The sequence below is a fragment of the Crocodylus porosus genome, unplaced genomic scaffold, assembly GCF_001723895.1.
Source record: "Crocodylus porosus isolate Cpor-Errol unplaced genomic scaffold, CroPor_comp1, whole genome shotgun sequence".
In the NCBI taxonomy this organism is placed as follows: domain Eukaryota; kingdom Metazoa; phylum Chordata; order Crocodylia; family Crocodylidae; genus Crocodylus; species Crocodylus porosus.
Window position 1 is genome coordinate 44,884,858 of NW_017728949.1, and position 17,384 is coordinate 44,902,241.

At 42.8% G+C, this 17,384-nt stretch overlaps 1 protein-coding gene across 2 annotated transcripts in view; it reads left to right on the top strand.

Annotated features, from left to right (window-relative positions):
• LRP2 (LDL receptor related protein 2) overlaps window positions 1-17,384 on the top strand; it is a 179,069-nt gene that overhangs the window by 152,444 nt on the left and 9,241 nt on the right. For both annotated transcript variants that reach the window (XM_019553734.1, XM_019553736.1), the window contains exons 65-73: window positions 39-182; window positions 1,089-1,254; window positions 5,686-5,814; window positions 6,907-7,127; window positions 7,602-7,778; window positions 8,781-8,900; window positions 12,119-12,209; window positions 12,733-12,800; window positions 12,960-13,080. In XM_019553734.1, the coding sequence (XP_019409279.1) occupies window positions 39-182; window positions 1,089-1,254; window positions 5,686-5,814; window positions 6,907-7,127; window positions 7,602-7,778; window positions 8,781-8,900; window positions 12,119-12,209; window positions 12,733-12,800; window positions 12,960-13,080 (1,237 nt within the window). The remainder of the gene's footprint in view (window positions 1-38; window positions 183-1,088; window positions 1,255-5,685; window positions 5,815-6,906; window positions 7,128-7,601; window positions 7,779-8,780; window positions 8,901-12,118; window positions 12,210-12,732; window positions 12,801-12,959; window positions 13,081-17,384) is intronic.

Consider the following 17,384-nt stretch of genomic DNA (forward strand, 5'->3'; position numbering starts at 1 on the left):
TTAAAACCTGAAAAGTGAAAGCTGTTGTTACTTTTCAGGTAATCCTCCATTGCTACTCCTGCCAGATAATGTACGTATTCGAAGATACAATATTTCATCAGAGCAGTACTCTGACTATATTGATAACCAGGAGCACATCCAAGCTATAGACTATGATTGGGACCCTGAGGGGATAGGCCTGAGTGAGTATATTGAAAGTTTCAGTACTCAGCAGTGTGACTGCTGCTTCTGGAATTTAGTTTTCCTTTTCAGTTTACAAAGGAAATCAAGATCTAACTGGATTAATCAGTCCTGGTTAAATGGACACATCTGTTACCTCTCCCTCACCTTTATATTCCTTCTCTCACAGCCTTATTACCTCTCATATTCCTTGTATTCTGTGTTTTGTTGTCTTTCTTTCCATTTAGTTTTAGATCCAGGGTATAATGATTTCTGTGACAGAGTGGTGGAAGGACCTTAAGGAGGTGTGAAAGATAGCAGGCTGTTAGGGGCCTTGCACTGGCATGTTCAGGGCTGATGAGAGTTACTCACTGAATTCTTCTGTTCTCAGAAGAGTCCCAGTACTGCAGTAGTCTCCACACATGATGTATTCTACCCTCAAAAGGGGTAGGGCTAGTGGATCCTCCTATTATCTCATATACTATACTTACCTCTTCTTTGGCTTTCCCTCCTTTCCTCTGTTCCCTACCCTGCCCCCTCTCCCCACTGCTGCTAAATCCATTTTCTGCACTGGAATGGAGTGAGACCTGGCATAGCAGTTCTGCACAGCATGCCGAGGTCTTCAATAAGATTCTGCTAGCCCTGTGCAGTGAGACATCAGTGCTAAGAGCCCTCCTTTGGTAAATTTTGCACACGTTTACTTACTTTGTTTACATGTAGGTCTAAGCCAGAGTATCTATTTTAGATTGATGGTATTTTCATACATTTGTCTTTTCATTCACAGGGAGGACTGACACTTGATATTCCATAAAGAGACAAATGTTACTTTGATATCTCATGTACAACAGCCATCTCAGTTGGGGAAGGACTTTTCAAAAACTAGTAGACAGATGTCTACACAATGAATTTTTTTTTCCTACTTTTTTCAGGTATTGTATATTTCAGCATTCTTGGCCGTGGCTCTGAATTTGGATCCATCAAACGTGCTTATCTTCCTACATTTGACAGCAGTGGAAACAATCCAGTAAAGGCAGTTGAGTTGAATTTGAGATACATAGTTAATCCTGATGGTCTAGCTGTGGACTGGGTTGGGAGGTAAGTGAATGAGGAAAGCTGGAGATGACTCAGAAAATAGTATGTATAAGAGTGCAATGAATTAGCCACTGCTTAGACCGGGTGTGGGCAAAATGGCAGATCCGGCCAGTGGCTGGACTCCATTTCCCAGTAGCCACTGCTTACACTGTTGCAACTGGTTTCCATGGAGACCCCAGGAGGGGTGGTGCTGTGACAGTGTGGGGGGCCAGGGTTTCCATGGTGACCGGCTCAAGCAGCACTGGCAGGCCCTGTGGCAGGGTAAGGAGCTGCTCTAGGGGCCAGGATTTTGCAGCGGTGACAGGGTGATCCAGAGCTGGGGCAGAGTTGCATCCACTGCTTGCACAGCCCTGCCTGAGGCATGTGGACAGTGGGGCAGAGCAGCGATCTGCTGCCTGCATCTCTCTATCCAGGGTGTGCAGGCAGTGGATTGTGGCTCTGCCCCAGCTCTGGACCATGCTGTCACCACCGCAAAATCGCGGCCTCAGCCCCAGAGCAGCTTACCACCTGAACAGAATGGTTTGAATATTACATCCCATACAAGTTGTCTTCCAGTTGATGGCAGCAGGTCTCAACGTAGCACAGAAGAATGCACTTTTGTTGCACTTTGCTTCTAAGTTTAACACAGCAGCAAACCAGGGGACACAAAACTGTTGAGATGCCTAGAGTTAATGACCTGTTCACAGGGCTCAGCTCAATGCTAATTTGTTGTTAAATGACTTCAGGAGCTACACTTAAACTGCACAGGACCCATGTGTAGCTCATGAGCCATGGTTTGGGTATTCCTGATCAAAGTCCTGTTGCTGACTGAGCCGTGCACATATTCCTTATCTTGCAGATTGACCTTGCCCCACTTGGGTAATTGTGCACAGGCCGTTATGTTTGCTGGCATTCCTCCTGGAATTCTGTAAATCATTTGATAAAGAGCTTATCCTCTTGGTTTCAGAAAGAAAGGAAGCTCCTAGTCCATTACTGTGTGCCCATCCTGTCTCTGTGTAAATCTTTACTTGGTCCCCACCACCACTACATGCAAGCACCTCCAAAACAGAACCCAAACAGGAATCCAACAAAGGGAGAATTCTGTTACAGAGGTTTTATTAAGTGCATATGTCTTCTTCCTACTTTTTTTCCTTAGTTATCAAGGGAAAGGATTAGGTTTTTTACCTTATCTGGAAGGTGATGAGCTTAGCGATCATTTCATTTTCATTGTCATTTTCAGAAGTTATTTTGCCATGTAGAGAAATCGTGGCTACTGTTCTCAAAGTTTGAACCCTGATGCTGACATTTTCTTTGTGTAGAATTACTGAAGGAAGCTGTTGTCCCCTACATGCAGGGTGTTGGTCTTGGTAGCTTGATCCAATACCATGGAGTGTACCTTATAGGTGCAGATAGTATGTATGAAGTGCTTTGTGAGGAGCCAGTATTGTGGGTGATAGATTTTCAGTTTCCAGTGTAATTTCAGAAGTGGGCTGCTGCATTTTGGACCAGCTGGAACTTTTTAGGGATGCCAGTCATTCCAGACACAATGAATTGCAGCAGTCCAACCTGAAAGTGGTGGACCACAATGACCAAATCACTGAACAACCTCATGCCAGCTAAAGGAACTCAAGATCCAGTTGGTGCAATTTTCACTCCTGGATGAATGGATGCATTCTTTACCTCTCCCTCACCCTCATATTCTTTCTCTCACATTCCTTGACTCTCATATTCCTTCTATTCTATGTTTTTTTCCATTTTGTTTCAGACCCAGAACGCAATGATTTCTATGGCAGAGTGGTGGAAAGCCCCCAACAGGGTGAAAGATAGACATTTTGGCAACAGTAGCTATTTAAGAATCAAGAAACAGGGAAGAGTCTGAAAGACTCCCGTTTTTGGGAGATGGCAGGGGTCTGATTAATTTTCCCTTCTAAACTTATATCTGCTTCACTCAGATTCTGTATCTGTCAGATTACTGAATCAGTGGATGAAAGGCATTTTATTATCAGACTCAGAAGTGAGAGAGTTTATAGACCTGAGCTACATATCTGCATGCTGTTGACATGTAAAGGCTTTTAAACTTACCATTTTCCAAGCGGCTCAGTCAAGAAATAGAACAGGAAGGATGATCGAAGCACAACAGGTGTGCAGTCTGGTGAAAATGAGAGAAATTGTTGGTAACAGCTCTCTGAATGCACAAACTTCCTTCTGATTACTCTTAGAATCATAGAAAATTAGAGTTGGAAGGGACCCTAGGAGGTCATCCAGTCCAACCTCCTGCTCAAAGCAGGACCAGCCCCAACTATATCATCCCAGCCAAAGCTTTGTCCAGTTGGTTCTTAAAAGCCTCGAAGGATGGAGATTCCACAAACAGTCTGGGTAATCTATTCCACTGCTTTACTACCCTCCCAGTGGGAAAGTTTTTCTTAATATCTAACTTAAACTTCCTTTGCTGCAACCTGTATCTATTGCTCCTTGTTCTGTTATGTGCCACCACTGAGATCCATCTAGCTCCACCTTCTTTGGAACTCCCCTTCAGGTAACTGAAAGCTGTTATTAAATGCTTCATCAGTCTTCTCTTCTCCAGACTAAATAAATCCAGTTCCCTCAGCCTCATGATAAGTCATGTGCCCCAGCCCCTTCACCATTTTTGTTGCCTTTCACTGAAGTCTCTTCAATTTGTCTATATCTTTTCTGTAGTGGGGGACCCAAAACTGGACGCAGTACTCCAGATACGGCCTCACCAGTGCCAAATAGGAGGGAATAATCAGTTCCATTCATCTACTAGCAATACTCTTACTAATGCAGCCCAGTATGCCACTTGCTTTCTTTGCAACAAGGGTACACTGTTGGCTTATATTCAGCTTTTTATCCATTGTAATCCCCTGGTTCTTTTCTGCAAAACTGCTGCTTAGCCAGTTGGTCCCCATCCTATAGTGTTGCATGGGATTGTTTCTTCCTAAGTTCAGGACTTTGCACTTGTCCTTATTGAACCTCACCCTTCATGAGCAATAGAAGGATTAGTCCATCTGCCTGACTAATGCTGCTTCCACTTCCATGGCCTTGCTAGAAATCTGAAATTACTGATTGAAATCAATCTTTTTAGCCCTTTGAATCTGAGGTGTCTTGCAGATTTCTTGTAGTACTTCAAAGGCCACTTGGATAAACAGACAGAGTGGGGAAAAGAGACATTTTCAGTTAAGTTCCAGCAGTGTTAAGTATTCTGCTTAATATATAATCTTCTTTGAAGCTATGTCCAGCTGGTAAACTTACCACCCCAGTGGCAACTGCACTGTTACAGGCTTGCTGCTTCCGAAACTGGAAGCAATGGAGTTGTGCACACAGAGTGCATCAGGCAGCTACTTAGTTGCCTCTTCCACAAGCTAATTAGTATTTTTGTGGTACCAGATGGCTACAGATACACTGGTTCTAGTATAAGAAGCAGCCTGCCCATAGCAGTGCAGTGAACTAGAGGATGCTGTTACTGGAGAGGATAAATTTACTGCATGTAACTATAATCCGAGAGAGGTGAGAAGAAAGACAAAGACATAATGATTAGCCAAATCCAAAGAAAAGTTAACTGTAGACTCCTGAGGTCTGAGATCATGTGCATCAGGGTATGATACATATAAATTAATTAAAATACTTGTTTCTGAAAATGTTATTGTCAAACAGTAAAAATGTAGCAAGAGCTGTCGATACAAGAAGTCGAATACAGACGCTCCAAAGGAACTAGTAAACTAATTCCATGGCAAAGTAATTTCAGTTTTAATGAATCTGTTTTCTATTTCTGGAAGATTGCTGCATCTGTGAAGATGTTCATTAACTACTTACAATGCCTAGAAGTAGCAATGAAACCTCACAGTGGGCACAGCTACACGTGCATTACTGCACTGTTGCTGCGGCGCATTAACTATAGTACCTCTAATATGAGGTACTACATAAATGCACGGTAGCCAATGCTGATGCGCAGTAGCAATGGCGTGTGGTCTTTTTGTGATGCTTAGTGCACAATTGACTAATTTTACTGGGCATTAGAGCATTAGCATGGTTTTTGCTGTGACGTGCTAATGTAGAGTAGAATTAGTCTACTAAGCATTAAGCATATTGTGTAGATGCACCCAGTAGGTCTTTGATTAAGGTAACTTGACAGAGACAAGAGCAGCTTCAGAAACTTCTGAACAAAGAGAAATCTAGTGATCTTTATAGACAGGTCCCCTAAACTCTTTGCAACCTACATTTGAATTCAGTAGCAAGGTTTCTGTTGCAGAGTGGTGTGGCAAACTACATTCTAAAATGCAACCAATGAAGTTTCCCTGTATTACTTATTTTAGTACTTATTCCAGTTGATGTTACAGTGTTTCAGTGAAAGATAAGAGATAAACAGATTTCCTCATGCTCATGGAGACATGGTATTTTGACCATCTGAATCATTTTATTTTTTTTTATATAATTCAGGCATCTTTACTGGACAGATGCAGGGACAAATCGAATAGAGGTGGCAAAACTAGATGGAAGGTACAGGAAGTGGCTTATCTACTCTCAACTGGATCAACCAGCAGCTATAGTTGTCAATCCCAAACTGGGGTAAGCTTTTCAGGATGCAATTATTTTCAATAGTATGTGACAAGCAAGACAAGTCAGAATCCTATGCTGCGGAGAGAGCTCTTACCAGAAAATCTGATATAACTGTTTTATATTAGAATGATATATTATTAGAGATACATGCTTTATTAATATATAGTAACATATCAGTATGTCACTACTATATTAAAATGACATGCTAATTATTAGAATGCTATATTTTCTATTTCTACTATAATTTCTGTTTACTTCATTGGGAGTTCTGTGTATGTCCTGACAGCAAGGAGTTTTTTAATTAAAGAATGTATCTCTAGGCCAAATGTCAGGAGGACCCTATTTTGAGGTCAGAGCAGAGTTACCAGGGCCACGTTTACACGAGATGCTGACTGTGCAGTAGCTTGTTACACAGTAGTGTCATGTACCAGAACATGTGATGCAATGCTACTGCACAGGAGTAACAAACTACTGTGCAGTCAGCATCACCTAAAAGCCATTCAGCAATAGTACTGCACAGTAACCAGAGTCATTGGTTTCTACAAGTACTAAATGACTGCGCAGTAATGACTGCAAAGTCAGCATCTCATGTAGATGCAGCCCAGGAGTGCAAACAGAAGCCAAGCTGCTGTCTATCAAACTGTAAATTATTGGTGGATGACATGGGCTATTCAGGATAACTATAAAAATCTCTTTCCTAAAGTTTGCCTGCATGCCGCTTTGCTTATTATCACTGAAACATGGAAAGCTGCAGGAATCTCATCCACTGATAGTTTACAAGAAACAGAGAAATCTCAATGGCTTCTTTTTTTCTTGTTGTTGATTAGCCTAAAGAGTGACCAGTTTGTGTAGTACATGTAGTACATGAGGTATACTATAAATTATATCATGGTGCTGTCACATGCACTTTGCTGGATTGGGCCTATAAGTGGAAGGAAAAGACAGAATAAAATATCCTTGATCCTGAAATAATTCTTTCTTTGTAAAATTGGGTGCTGTACTCTGTAGGGCATACAGCAATATGCTACAGGGTAGCCTACTCAATGAAGCTGTGAAGCAGTGAGATCTAAACGATTTTAAAGTTTAGTTACATTCTTCTAGGCTTATGTATTGGACTGACTGGGGAAGGCAGCCAAAGATTGAATGTGCCTGGATGGATGGGCAGCAAAGGCAAACACTGATTTCAGATGACCTTGGCTGGCCAACAGGTCTTTCTGTTGATTATCTGAACAATGACAGGATCTACTGGAGTGATTCTAAAGAAAATATTATTGAATCTATGAGACCTGACGGGACAGCTAGAACCATTGTATTACAGGGAGGTAAGATATGAATATGGATTTTGCATATATTCCTAGTTTAGAAAACCAAGTTGAATTTATATCTTGATTTTTCTAATTCTTGGCCATCATAACTGGGGGGAGATTTTCAGAAGTGCTCAGCATCCAGTTAGGATCCTAATTAAGAATCACACTTGGAAGATTTTTAGATTTACCTTAGACAGGTGTAAATGACTATTCAAGGCACAACATATGCAGTGGTGGAAAACTAGTTCCACTGGGACCAAATCCCTTGGGCAATATGGATAGAATGTATCACAAGGTGGATTAGTGTTCTTCTGCATGTGTTTGTAGGTACAGAAGCATTATGGTGTCAATCTTGTAATGACACATCTACTAGTAAAATACCTTAAATGCAAAAATGCAAATATTGAATTCAAGAAGAATCATTATTGATTCGTCAGTGCTGTTACAGGCCCATGTGGTGACTGACTCTTGTTTTGTTCTTTTGAGAAGTAAGCAGTCCATACAGCCTTGATGTCTTTGAAGGCCATTTATATTGGATGTCTAAGGAAAGAGGAGAAGTCTGGAAGAAAGATAAATTTGGAAGTGGAGAAAAAGTGAAAATGCTGACTGTAAACCCTTGGCTCACTCAAGTGCGCATCTATCATCAGCATAGATACAATCAGTCAGGTAATCACCTGTCTTGGATTGTCTGTTCCTTATTATCTGGAAACTGCAGATCCAAATCAGTAACAATGCCTTCAGAAAGCTTAGTAGTACCTTAGTAACAGGCATATCTGTCAGCACATGTAGCTCTGAGAACATAGAAATGGAATGAGGCTGGCAGTGTAAAAAAGTACTTTGTGGCTATCCAAAACTAAATGAGAGTTGAAACATAACAGTGTAATATTTCTTATCTTTGGAATCATTCAGCACTAAAGTATGGCTGTGTCATCTCCCCACCTCTCCTGGCTCTCATACAGGGAGCAGTCATAACATACATTTATGTTTCCCATACAAAGTGGAAGCCACCCAGTGTGGGTTCCAAAGGAGACTACCTCAACCAGGATGAATGCATCTTAACTCTTCATGCACTAGCAGAGCAGTTCAGAGGGAGTGCAGGGTACTCCAGTATGCTCTTCCCAGAAAGTATTATATCTTCACATCTTCACAGTTCGTAGGCACTGGGGATGTCCTATTCATTCCTTCAACTTCTTGTGCTTCCATTATCTAGTGGAGGCCAACTTTTTTGGCAGATATGCTACAAAATAGTCTTGCACCCTCCCAGAATGCCACTCTAATCCCTTTTTCTTGTTTGATATACTACTCAGCTTTCTGCTTCCTGCCATATGCTCCCTGCCACTGTGCTGCCTGTCCCTTCTTCCATCTGGCACGTACCACATATAGGCGGTCAGTACTGTTTGTGGTACCTGTGCTTCATGTAGGCCACCACTGCCGTATTCTATCCCTTAGAAAGAATACAAAGTAAGTCAGCCAAAGAGTTTTAATATAAAATGCTATGCTTAAAAGTCAGGCATCAAGTTAGGATAGCTTTAGAGAAAACATTTTGTTCAAATTTTTGGATTGTAATATTCATGACTTCCTTTACTGACCAGTAAAAACCCCATATTATGTCTCCAGAATTGCGGCTGGATTTTTTCTTCATGTATCTTTGTGCTATGTGTATTTCAGTGCCTAACCCTTGTAAAGATGTCTGCAGTCACCTCTGCTTGCTAAGGCCCGGGGGATACACTTGTGCTTGTCCTCAAGGAGCTCGATTTGTAGAAGGCAGCAGCACAGAGTGTGATGCAGGTAATCAGAGTGAAATGAAACTGGAGGAATCACCGATTTCATAGCATTTTCTGTTATTATGCAATTCTGGTTTTGGGCAGGGGAGAGATATGTATTTCCATAACCAATAAAGCATTTCTGAATTAGAAATGTAATTTGGAAAGAAGGTGATTCAGTTGTTAAAGTAGGGACCAAGAAATAAGGACATCGGGTTTTGTTCCCAGCCATGAGTGGATCTAGAGTTTCCTAACGAGGGATGTGGTGCATCGGGGTGGCCAACCTGTGGCTCCGGAGCCACATGAAGCTCTTCAGCAGTTAATATGCGTCTCTGAATCTTTGCACAAGCTCATGGTGACCAGTTTCCAGAAGCTGGTCACTGTGTGCTTGTTCAAAGATTCAAGGAGACCAATGCTAACTTCTGAAGAGTCGTATGTGGCCCCAGAGCCACAGGTTGGCCACCCCTTTGGTACGTCAGTCCCCCAGGCTATGGAGGATGGAGGCAAATGGAGGCATCTACCCCCTAAAGCCTATTCGCTCCATCTCCCTGCCCCGCCCCCACAAGCTCCCCTACCAGTCTCCCTTTCTCCCCCCTTAGCCTTGCTTTGCTGTGGAAGACTCTATATATACTGCAGCCTGGGACACTGATCACAGCCCTAGCCTGACCCTGTAGCAGTGACATGCAGCCCACATGGCTGCTATAGGGCTGGGCTGGGGCCACACTCAGTGCTCAGGCTGGAACAGAGATGGAATCTACCAGTATGGAGCAAGGGTAAGGAAACAGGGAAGTGGGGAGCACAGGGTGGGGGGTGGATGGGAGTGGGGAACACAGAGTAGGGAGGAAGAGGTGAGGGGGAAGCAGAGGCTGGAAGAAGGGGGCAGGAGGGGGAGCAGAGGGGGAAGAGGGGCCCAAGACTGCAAGGGGAATAGGGGGCAGGCAGGGAGACGGGCACAAACAGGGGGCAAGGTGCTTGACCTCCCTGCACTATCTACCCCCCTCTTCCGCCTACTTCCCTGGAACAGTGTGAGGCATGAATTAAAGACAACTCTCCAATAATTAGATTCTATATATGGAAAATGATAACAAATGTATACATTTTCCATGTATAGAATGTAATTACAGGGGGTGGGCGGGTAATCTTAAATTTGAGTAAATATGGCCCCATTGATTTACATGGGAGTTTTGCTTGTGGAAATGCTTCAGGAATAGACTGTTTCTTACTACTAATATATTTTACCAAATAGAGTAATTATCTAAGTGGTAAGCATAAGGAAGACAGCTGGATGCATTTGTCATTTAAAGACCATTACAGTTGATGGGATTCAGATTATATTTAAACTAATCTTTTAATATATACATTTCTGGAATATCTAAGGCAGACCAGTAAAACTGTACTTTAAAGAATGTTATTCAATTTTTAAGATTTTCATTAGATTCAACATCCAAATAACATAATTATCTTTGTGAGTTCCTCTTAAAACTTGCCAACTGTTGTGCATTTAAGTCAATTCAGGCAATACTGTGATACCTGCAGCCTTGGGCTGTGTGTAGATGAAGCAAGGGGCATGTGCGCACAATACTTTAAAGCAGGCTAAATGTTTTTGCAGCGCTTTAATGGTGATGGTGTTTGCATGCCTTGGCAGCATATTGCGAATTAATTTCAACTGCTGTAGGAAATTCAGCAGCATAACACACCTTAAATGACTTGGGGTGCAACAAGCTAAAACTTTTGAGGCGTTTTAGTTTGCTGCCCCTAAAGCTGCAGAGCGAAGCACTGGGCTCAGTGCAGCTCTGCAGGAAGTCCTGCAGGCAGCCTGGCAGCAGCCCGGGGAGGCAGGCTCTGCCCAAGAAAAGCGGCAAGCCTGATTTCCTCCCCTCCCCACCCCCCAGAGCCTGCCTGCCTGCCTGAGCTGCACGAGGGCCCGGTACTTCCTCCCATGGCTACAATGCCCCCCACCCAGGACTGCCTGAGACGGGGGCCTGCAGGCGAGTGCTGCCTGAAGGGACCCACCGCTGCCATGGAGGGAAGCACCAGCCCCCTTTTCCCCACAGTCCAGGGTCCACTTGGCCCACCGGCTGCTTGCCCTTCCCTCCCCACTGCCGGAGAGGCAGGTAAGTATGGGGTGTGTGCACGACACAGGGATTTACTTTGCCCTAAATTGAAGCGGTGGGTTTAAAAACCCACCGCTTCAATTTAGGGTCCCCATTTCATCTACACACACCCTCAGGCAGTTCCTGAAGGACAACAGAAAAGCTTGTGTAATACTGGGTAATGCAAATATGAGCTGATTTGTACCAATGAACACTATGGGGATAATAATTTAAAATATCTGGGAGTTTTTTGTTTTTTCAGATTTGGGCATTTCATAGGTTTAAAAGCAAATTTCCTCCCACTGTTCCCTTAATTTTCTCCATAAATAAGTATGTCCTAGGTGCAGGGACCCACTACACATTACATATATTACACAATTAATTGGTTAATCATGCACTAAATTTAGAATGGCCACACCTGCAAAGTAATCATCATGCAATTAACTGGTTAGTTGCACAATAAATTTAAAACAGCCACACATACAAAGTAATTACCACACCATAGAAAGGACTGTCCAGCTATAAAAAGAGCCATCCAGCTACAAAGTTAGTGCTTGAAAATGTGTATCAACTCTGTAGCTGGTTCCTATCCAGCTTTAATTTGAATATGTAGCAGGACCCTTACATGTTACTTACTACCCATTCCTATGGATCTCAGTCCCCAAATTGGCTTGCTGACAGAGTCTGAGGTAGATGAGATAAAATCATGTATTTTTTGGCCATCTTTTTCTCCTTTTCCAGTACCAGAGCATGCATTGCAGGATCCTGCAGTTTGCAGAAATGGAAATGAATTGTATATTTAAGAGGAAACATTGAAACCTATACTTTTCCTGTTACCACTGAGTGCTGCTACTGAATAATTTTTTTTTATACAAGAATAGAAGTTTTGTGTGAAATAAACATTGTATTTCGGCAGAAAAGTAAATCAAACAACAGCATATAGCCCTAGCATTAAAAACAGCATTGCAGCAAGTGGCCTTGACGTTTGAATACACACACTTTAGTTGTACACAGTAAACTGGAGTTATTGCATACCCAAAATGACAGGACTTGTTGAAATTTGACCCTAAAGGAAGTAAAATATTGCATGGTCGTGTACGCTGTGCTAGATATAACTCATTAACTCTTGCCTGGCTTTCAATTTCTACAGCTATTGAACCCCCTCCAACAATGCCACCAGCATGCAGATGTATGTATGGAGGGACATGCTATATCGATGAAAGCAACCTTCCCAAATGCAAGTAAGTCAGTATGTCAGTACTGTAGGTCAGAACTTGCTCGTTCGGCTTCCCTGTGCTTTTCAGCTCTTTAAAATGTAACGAAGGTGATGCAGCAACAGAAGATGTAACACATCACAATAGCATATTCATAGCAATGCTAGGAAGGGTGTGTTTGAGAATAAAATATGAATAATTTTGAAATGAAACAGTTTAAAAAAAATAAACACACCCAAAATATTTCTAGTACAAGCTATAGAATAAAGGAGTGCCTGGCGATGAAAGGGGGAAGCATCAGAAATCTACCCTTAAATGAACCAGTAGGTGCCACTGTTGTTCCACTGAAATCTCCAAACTTCAAGTATTCAGGTTTTATGACTCAGCATTGCTGTAGCTCTGTTTATTTCTCTTTTCAGTCAATGAAACATGTAATTACTAAAATGCAAGTTAAAATTTATGGCACCTAGGTAAACATTACAGAAAAAAACAAAGTTGAAGTAGTAGACTTAATAAAAGACAAGAGTCAGCTGTCCTTTTATATTAACAGGTGTTCTTACGGTTACACTGGGAATTATTGTGAAATAGCATTATCAAGAGGAGTGCCTCCAGGAACAAGTAAGCTTCAAGTATATATTAAACTTGATAACTGATTCAAGGCATGTGAAATGCCTTAGTATCATATCTGTTTAAAGTCAATTTTATAATTCTGTGGGCTTCTTTTCAACATTAATCTGTGTTTGCTTTAATATTTACTTATTCTTCTGTCTCTGATAGCAGCAGTAGCAGTATTGCTGATAGTCATTTTAATAATAATAATTGGAGTGTTGGTGGCTGGAGGCTTTTTTAACTACAGACGGACAGGCTCCATCTTACCAGCGTTTCCCAAATTGCCAAGGTAGGTTTCACAAAGTAAGATATTGTTTGGAGTCTCTGTACATTTGTGCCTAGATGTTTAAGAATACAGTATATGTTACTACATAATACTTCCTCATGGGGGTGCAGGGAAAAAGCAAATCCTAAAGATTTCTTTGTTCAGTTGATATCAAAGCTCTGGTGTTTCTGTTTGTTTTAAAGCAAAGTACCATTGTCAAATTGTACTGACCTGGTCACAGAATAGTCCATTCAGAGGGTTATGAAATTCTTAAATAAATGTCTTTATTTTATTATTTTATTAAAAATTAGGATACAAATCTAGCAAGTTAGTTACAGGAAATGTTTATCATTGCAAAAGGGGTGTCTTCTTGAACCTTGTATTTATTTGTAAGAAAGACAGTTACTAGGGGTATAGTTAGGACACATGCTGTAATTTTCTGGTGCACAGGAGGCAGGAGACCTCTGAGCAGGAGCCACCTGAGGAGCAAAGCAGTCCAATGAAATTCAGTTTCATGAACTGCTACACTTTTTTACAAGAGAGAAGAGATGAAGGGAAAAGAAAGGGCTCAGAATGCAAGAAGGCTCTAAACATTTTCTGTAAAAATATATAGTTAGATTAATGTTGTTATTCCTTTTCTTTTCAAGTGTAATATTTGGTCCTTAAAGTGAAGGAGAATGCATGTTGCAGCTGAAAGAATGTGTGTGTGTATGACTGGGTAGGTGATCTATACATGCTGCCTGCACCAATTTAACTAATAAAACTGATATAATTAAATTGCTGTATCCTGCAATGTGGTCATATACATATATAAGTATACTTTGGTGTTCCAATATAAATGCTACAGTATACTAAATAATATAACTGCATCCACACTGGCTCAACTTTATTACACCAGTTTAATTACATATTTATTCAAATCCAAGATGAAGTGCAACCCCTCCCCCCCAAATCACAATGGGTTGAAAAAAAAGTCTAATATTTGATTACTGGCTCAGGACAGGTGGTGGCTCAGCCCCAGGTTGAGGCCTGTGTGCAGTGCGGGGAGGGGGACGGGGCTTGCGGGGGTGGGAGTGTAGGGGAGACTCCAGGTGGGAGTTAGGAGCAAATGCGGGGAGATCACATGATAGGGAAATGGAGCATGGTGGGGACTGCACAGTCTGCCCCTCCCTGGCAACCCTCCCTTAAATTTGAAGCCATTTTAAATTCAGGTAAATACAGGATATTGGTTTTTGAGCTTATATAATCAAATTGATGCAAGATGAAAGAAACTGGAGGTGGGGGGGAGGGAGGGAGGGAGAGAGAGAGAGAGTTAGACTTATAACTGTCCACTGCTCACTACAATATTCTTTTTGCTTTCTTCCATGGAAGTGTCCTACATCACCAGACACTAGGAGTATGGACAGGCATTCATTTATAGTTAGGGGCCTACAAAGTTCATGGCAGAAGTGGGGTGTATGGCAGCTCCTTTAATCTTTCATGTTCCCCTGCATGCCCCTGCTTCCCCCTCCCTTGATGTTGATTGGCAGAGGGGCCCCACATCTCTCTCCTGATAGGCAGGGAAGCAAAAACCATGGTTATAAACATGGCATGGTTTTTGCCTCCCTCACCAGTCAGCAACAAGCATCGGAGCCACCAGGGTGCTTCAGCCAATTAGGAGGCAAAAACAGCACTATATTTAAAACCACAGTTTTTGCCTCCCTGCTGATCAGGAGTGAGCTGCAAGCATGGCCCCTTCAGCAATCAGTGGTGGAGGGACGTGCATGGGAACCTGCAAGATTGAAGGAGCTGCAGCGCACCCCACTTCTGCTGTGAATTCAGTAGGTCCCTGTTTATAGTGCTACAAAGTGCCTCTGTACTTTGTAGCGCTGCAAAAATAAAGCACTAGGGGGGCCATACAGGTATTTCAGCCCCCTGGCTGGAGTGCCACAGTCACCTCAAAGGTGAACTTCAGCCAGGGGCAGTAGGGGACTTTTCCAGCTGCTGGGGGAGCCCAGCCACTCATCACTTCTACTGGGGAAGGTAGCAGGCTGTCAGTAATCAGCTGCCAGCTGCTGAAAACACCCTTTTCTCTTCCCTGCCACCCGTGTCTGTGGTAAGGGTGATAAAACTGTTCTCTTTGTACCCACCAGCCCTAATAGTGCCACCACTGGCACCAGAGCCCAACTTTTGTTGGGGATCTTGCAGTGGTAGCAGAAATTGCCTCATCCTAAGCCTAACCCTCAATTCTGCCTGCTTTGCTGCACAGCTGGTCAGTAGAGCTGGGTAGCAGTGGAGCTGCTGCAGTTAGCAGAGCTGTGGCTGGCTTTTGCAGGGTGTCTTGAAATGGCAGTGGCAGCACCCTACTGGAAAGAACTGGGGCTCTTGAAGTGGCATTGCCAGTAGGAGCAGGATCCCAGCAGGGCTGTGTGACAGTTTGTGGCTGGGTGGGCTATCAGGGAGCAAGCCACTCTCCTTCCCTCCTCTTTCCCACCCCTTGGAGATAGAGAAGGGAAAATGGGGGATTGTGGGATGCTAGGGGGCCTGGAGACCTCTGTAATGCTATGTGTAACTATACATGCATTATACATAGCACAACAAAGCCAAGAACTTCTTTGAAAGAGTTAATATTTTATAATGCTTTCACAATCTTTGTGGTGCTACAAACAGCTTGAGCAGTTGTATGTTCACTTTCTGCAGTGCAGCAAGGGTGTTATTTAGCACTACAAATGTAACACAATAAATGTAACATGGTGGAGGGTGACCAGTGGCATCTCTCAGGGTTCAGTACTAGGAGCAGTGCTTTTCAACATGTTCATCAACAATTTGGATTCGGGTATTAAAAGTGAACTAGCAAAGTTTGTTTACGACACTAAACTATGGGGGAGCATGGTCATGCTTAAAGACAGGCTGGCAATACAGGCCGACCTGGTCAGGCTCGTGAGGTGGGCAAACCTCAACCTGATGTCATTTAATGCGGAGAAATGTAAAGCGCTCCATCTGGGCAGAAATAATCCACATCACACTTACAGGCTTGGCAGTGCAACAGTTGCTAGCACCACACCTGGGTGTTGTGATAGGCAACAAAATGAATGAGCCACTAATGTAGTGCCATAGGTAGTAGAGGAAAACAAGCACTGGCATGCATCTACTGAGGCTAAGGGTGTCATCCTCCTTCTCTACTTGGCTGTGGTGAGGCCATAGCTGGAGTAATGCATCCAGTTCTCGGCGCCGCACTTCAGGAAGGATGTGGAAAAGCTTGAAAGTCCAAAGGAGGGCCACATGCATGATTAGAGGCCTACAAACAAGGTCATACAAGGAGAAGCTGAAAAACTTGGGACTGATCAGCCTGGAGAAGAGAAGATTCAGAAGGGACTTAGTGGCAGTCCATAAGTATATCAAGGGCGTACATCAGGGCCTGGGGGAGCATCTGTTCATCAAGGGCCCCCAGAGGAGGGCAAGAAATAATAGGCACAAGCTGATTAAAGATCACTTCAGGCAGTGGTGGCCTTAGGGTTGTTGGGGGCCCTGGGCAAGAGTCATTCGGGGCCCCTTAGAGGCTTAATTTTGATGATGTATAAGCAAGTCGGACATGTTTTATTTCAATTTCATTTTGCCTCATCTATGAAACTGCAATGAAAGTATCTTAATACAATATTGATAATACAAATTCAGTGTAACTAATTTTTATTTTTATAAAGTGTGGGGCCCTGGGCGGTTGCCTGGTTTGCCCTCCCCTAAGTCCACTATTGCTTCAGGCTAGACATAAGGAAAAACATCTTTACAAGTCAAGTGCCAAAGGCTTAAAACAGGTTCCCCCCAGAGGTGGTATAGTCATCCACCCTGGCAATCTTCAACAGGCATCTTGACACCCATCTTGCTGGGATTGTCTGATCCCAGTGGTCTTTCCTGCCCAAGTGCAGTGGAGCTGGACCCAATGATCTGTAAGGTTCCCTCCAACCCCTAACAACTATGAAACTGAAACGCCTGCCCATGGCCTCAGTGAAAGTTTAAAAACAGAAATGTTTCCTCTGGCATCTCTGTAATGATGATGCTGGATGGCAGGGAGGGAAATGAATAGGGTATAGATTACATTAGATATACCTGGTTCAGCACTTTCCCTCTAAAGCATCCAATACTAGCCTAGATAGACCAGTGGTCTGACCCAGTGTGGCAGTTCTTATATTATTGTATCCTTATGCCGCTCTCAATTTCCATGAAAATGGGTATGAGCTGAAAATAGGCATACATTCTTGACAATTGATTCCCATTTTTAGCTTTTCTTTCTATTAATATAACTTGGAAGTCTCTGTATGGCACTGCATTGTGTCACATAGACATATCCAGTA